Source organism: Haliotis rubra, unplaced genomic scaffold (assembly GCF_003918875.1).
Source record: "Haliotis rubra isolate DU_JTF1 unplaced genomic scaffold, ASM391887v1 Scf266, whole genome shotgun sequence".
NCBI classification, from domain to species: Eukaryota; Metazoa; Mollusca; class Gastropoda; order Lepetellida; family Haliotidae; genus Haliotis; species Haliotis rubra.
The window spans coordinates 483446-488908 of record NW_025766736.1 but is presented as its reverse complement, the minus strand read 5'-3'; the positions used below and the strand labels follow the sequence as shown (position 1 = coordinate 488908).

The 5463-nt window shown below is 39.3% G+C and overlaps 1 protein-coding gene across 1 annotated transcript; it reads right to left on the bottom strand.

The window, feature by feature from the left end:
- Window positions 1–1492: 1492 nt before the first annotated feature.
- On the bottom strand, window positions 1493–2140 carry LOC124280369 (tigger transposable element-derived protein 6-like). Its single transcript, XM_046716275.1, has one exon. It carries the CDS (start codon window positions 2138–2140, stop codon window positions 1493–1495), a length of 648 nt encoding a protein of 215 aa, XP_046572231.1.
- Between the last annotated feature and the right edge of the window lie 3323 nt (window positions 2141–5463).

Here is a 5463-nt window from a genome sequence, read left to right as displayed (position 1 = left end):
ATATACCAGTAAGGCAAACAGAAAGGAGGCCAGATACAGGGTTCAATACCGAAGCGTTCCAGCAAACTTGGGTCATTAAATGGCCCCGGACTCAAATCCAGTGCATTTATCGACTTTATACGCGCTTGTGCCTTTTTTTAGAGAAATGAATAAGTACACCAATATCTTTCTTTTAACTGCCAAAATTCAGATATAAATTGGCGTAAGTTAATTTTGTTCCCTATGTTGCACATTTGGAGCACACGTATGAGACTTTTTAATTTTTGTAATACAGTCGAACCCCGTTTATCCGGACATTTTGGTTACACTTAGAAATCGTCCGGATAGCGAGGCGTCCAGTTAACGGATAGCGAGGCGTCCGGTTAACTGGATCAAAGAAGCAAAACGTATTGCCGATGTATATTAAAAATATATTTATGTACATGTGTGTGTATATATATACGCACAAACTGTCCAAAATAGTACAGGTGTTCAGTCATAAATATCACATAAATAAATAAAAACAGAATGCCTTTTTCTCCAACATGTTTCGTTCTTTACTCTTCAGGGAGATTGTAGCAGTTACAGTATAACGTCATTACATATATATTGTGACGTCACAATAGGGACAACATTCTAGAGCGACAAGGTCACAGCTTGCAATGGTTTAGCATTGGTTTGAAGTAGTGTTCCTTTAAATTTCGTTTTACTTTGTCCGAATTTTGAACTTGATCAAAAGGAAATATTGTAATTTTAATATCGTTTCCTTTCGCACAGACATCTAGATGTTCACTCAGTGGGATACATCGGGTTTCAGGACACTTTATTTGTTGTTTGTGGACTCGAACCCGGGCTCTTAAATTTTCGGATTGACAAATATACTGTTCATTACAGCCTGTGCATGTTATGACATATATTATGTTTTTTGGAAGAGCGGTCAAAATTCTGTTTTACATAGAATTCTCCGTGTCTCGTGAAAGTTACAGAGTGTCCTTCAACAATATGTCGACACGTTCCACAGTTACCTCTGTTGCATCTGGACACAGTATATATATATCAATAAATCAATAGTAATAAGTAAAAACAATTAATCATAAGATATACATAAGTGATCGTAAATGTACCAATAAACATTCTTTCATCGCATTGACTCATATTACACACATTGGGGCGGTGGGGTAGTCTAGTGGTTAAAGCGTTGGCTCGTCACGCCGAAGACCCGGGTTCGAATCCCCACATGGGTACAATGTGTGAAGCCCATTTCTGGTGTCCCCCGCCGTGATGTTGCTGGAATATTGCTAAAAGCGGCGTAAAACCATACTCAGTCAGTCAGTATTACACATTACGTCTTACTTCACTTCACTCAATATCTTGACATTTCCCATGAAGCACATTTATTTTTAAAAGTCTGTCATAGATGTTTGTTTCGTTGGTTTGATTTCATCCAGTTTTTTCACTAAGTCCATCACTAGGTTCACCGAACCTTCCCCAAATTACATTCGTAGAATGTCAGCTACCTGTCGGTGTGTTGAAGAGCTTCTGCTACTGTTGGCGGGACAACTGCTGGTTGGTCCTCGTCATCTGACTGGTCGTCTGTCGGTGGCTGTACTCTGTTGATGATTTCTTCATCAGTCAGCTCATGGCCGGTGTCTACGACAGTGTCTTCATCCACGTACTGCTCAGCAGTTGGGACCTCGTCCCCATCACTTCTTGGTAACTGCTGCATAAAATTCCGCAGCTCAGCAAGGGAGATGTCATCGTCGCTTTCGTCCTCGGTCTGAGCTGTGGTGGGAATTATGTCAACGTGTTTGTAGCAGTTGTTGATACATTTCGCACTCACTTCATCCCAGGCAGACTTGACGAACCGGATTGCTAACCTCAGTGTTAGCATCTGGGGTTGGCCATTCTCAGCACATGTGATGAAGTGTTTCACTAGCGACTTCTTGTAAAGGGCGTTAAAGTTCCGGATGATACCAGCGTCCATTGGTTGAATATGAGCAGTGGTGTTGGGACGAAGAGAGGGCACGGTGACGTTGGTCAGTCGAACTTCCTTGTGATTATGGCTGGCAGCATTATCTAAAAGAAGGATGACCGTACGACCTTTCAGACGCATGGATCTGTCAAAGTGTCGCAACCAGTCACTGAATAATTCACTGGTCATCCATGCTCTGGTGTTATGGCGATAACGGACATACACTTCCGGGTTGAAATCTCCGCCGAAGCACCTTGGTCGTCTTGCCTTCCGATGACGAATGGTTTCATTTTCATTGTCCCACTAGCATTGGAGCAGAGTGCTACTGTGATGTATCTGAAACTGTTTCCCATGTATTGTGTACATACTCAGCAAATAGGTAAAGTAAGTGTCATTCTGCTTCTTCATTCAAATGTCCAGAGAAAATGCTGATATGATTAAAAGTGAATCATCATTTATTTATCACGCTCTCAGGTGATCATGTTGTGTACAACATGTGTCTCATCTGCGCGATTCACATGACATGGACAAATCTATAACAGTACTGGACAGTTGCCTCAGGCGCTGGAAATAAATATTGTTTGAACAATCAATAAGTCAGGACGACAATACTGTTTAATATAAGCTGAAAAACAACAGCATAAACGACATTCAAAAGAAAGAAAGCAACAACTACTTGATCTCCACCTTTTGAGGGTCACCAGGTATGTCATAGCCTTTGGTTGCATATATATTCCCTGCATATCACGGTGGAATTGGCAATACCCCACTTCCAGCATTCGATACATCCACCAAACATAGTCCTGAACTCCTGCTCACCGTCTAAACGTCACTCTTAAAATGCTTGTAAAAGCACGTTACCCTGTTTCCCGTGTTGACAGAGCTCTAGGTTTGAGATTATGATGAAATAGCGAGCATTGACTGGATTACCCCTAATCAGGTGGTGTCTTCCGTGTTTTTCAACCCGACAGTGGGCATAACATGCACGTGTTTCATGCGCGTATAACCATTTCCATCCTGCCTCATTTCAGTGTACATTGGTTTAATGATGTCTTTGAAAAACGAGTTCCTGAACTGATTGACACGAAGACGATTTTCATCTTCGATGAACTGATTTTCAAGTAGTTTACTTTTTCTTCGCGAGGCGAGGTGAAATCGATGTTAAAATAGTGTGTGATATTATTGAACGTATAGAGTGACATGTTTCCTCCATGGACAGACTGCATTAAGGATTATCTGATGGCGGGGTTAATGGAAGATACAATTGACATCTTATTAGTTTATTTAATTATTTCCTCCAGAGTTATGTGTTTTTGTAAAATACGGTGGTGTGTACAATTAGAACAACTAAACATTAAATAGAACACCTCTAGCTTGAGCATACCAATAAATACATGTCCCAATTTCTTTATACCTCAAGATTTTATTTTTATTGTTTAAACAAAAACATACAACCTTACTTATTTCAGCTTTACCCTTTTTCAATGTGGGTTACACAGATTCAACATTTAAGCAGACTCAATTAAAATGAGCGTATATGTGCTCCGAACATTAGGAATTCCAGTACTTTACACATTTTAACAGACATGATGATAAAGGGAGATAACCTCCCTCACAGATTCAAAAGAGTCATAAGAGCTAATCCACAAGAGATTCATATGAGCTAATCCACTCTTTAAAAAATTAAGGCTTTCATGAATACTGTTTTATCCACAAAGAAGCCTCTTTGAATGAAACTTTTGATTAATATCAAATTATTTTCGAGAAATCCAACATTCGCGATCCTCATTGTACATATGGTGTGGGGATATATGAACAGTTGTTGATGAAAATCCGCATGAAGAAAGCATATTTCAAATTGATTATCGATTGTCGAATACAATCCAATCCAAATCTGCAACCAGAGAACAGATAATGACAAACAGAGATGTATGATTACTTTAGAAGCATGTAGCCCTTTGAGCCTTCATCACAAAAATAAATATTTCAGATGAAAATATTGTATGAAAACAAGGGTGGTCAAGATCTTTTCCCCGTGTAATCAGAGGTGTAAATGCTGTTCTTTTTTTAAAAGGATGTATTTTCATGACTAAACAACCTTCGTTCTGCAAGTGGACTTGAAAGATACCCATTTCTTGATTAATAGCTTCCCTTGCAGGATCAATGGAGTCTGCAGTATGTGGAGGAGGAAGATCCCAATATCCTGAATGGGCATTTTGAAGCGATGTATTCGTTTCAAGATCTCCATTAGCCATAATTCAATGTAAACGCACGGTCTCAACAGAAAATCGTAGTTAATAATGTAAGGGTACATTTGGTTTGATTGGTCATAAACAGGAAACGAGCAATTAGAATTCTTGCATTAGAAGAAAATGCCCAGCCTTGAGTGCAAGGCGTATTTATCAAACGTATACGTCGGATAATGGCTGAAATATTCAATACATAGTATCTTCACATTGATGTCATGCTACGTACAGAGTTTGCAAAAATGGATACCGATGCTGAATCTCTAGTGAAATATGTGGAAGGGCCCAAAGCACAGTTTCTAGTCATTCCATGTAAGTGATCAAGTTTGACAATGAATGTGTTGGTCTAGGTTGACCATCGAGTAAAAGATAAATTAATGATTATGTGTATGAGAGTGAGTGACTGAGTTGAATTTTACGCCGCACTATTCCAGCTACATGGCGGCGGTCTGTAAATAATCGAGTCTGGACCAGATAACCCAGTGATAAACAGCATGAGCATCGATCTGCGCAATTGGGAACCAATGACATGTGTCAACCAAGTCAGCGAGCCTGACCACCCGATCCCGTTAGTCGCCTCTTACGACAAGCATGGGTTACTGAAGATCAATATTCTAACCCGGACCTTGAGAGAATAATAAGGTTGCTTATTTGTTTCATAACAACTCCTCAATGAGCTGGAATGTACCGCAAATTGGATTACCCGCTATGTAGAGCTGATGGGTGTGATATGATTCAGATGATATGTCACAATTTAACTTTGTTAATGACATATTATGTCACATCATTCTCTTAATTTTGTTGCATTTACAAGGAGGAGATGAAAACAAGATTCACTTAGTCTTAAACTTTAATATATTTTATCTTTAGTTTTACCATGACACTGAAGAATGCTTGTTTGTGCTTGCTTAAAATTAGACTAAAACCAGGCATCGATCAGCTTTGTTAAAATAAGACTAAAATCAGGGATGGAGGAATTTTGCATCCATCAATGCCTGGAATATGATTATATCAATATTCCGACTATCTACGCACACAACTATGGCTTCTGATAACCACACATTGAAGAAAAACACGCTCTAACCACTATAACAAGGTGCCCGGATAGTGGAAAGTTCGTCTTGTGCCAACAACGTTGTGCAAGTAGGTATATTTCCACATATACTTGAGCGTATTTTACGCCGTTGTTTGCAGTAACCCAATAATATTAAATATAGTACAATATTGCCCCAAATGTGGGTTCCACTCCTTGTAACGACACGTAAA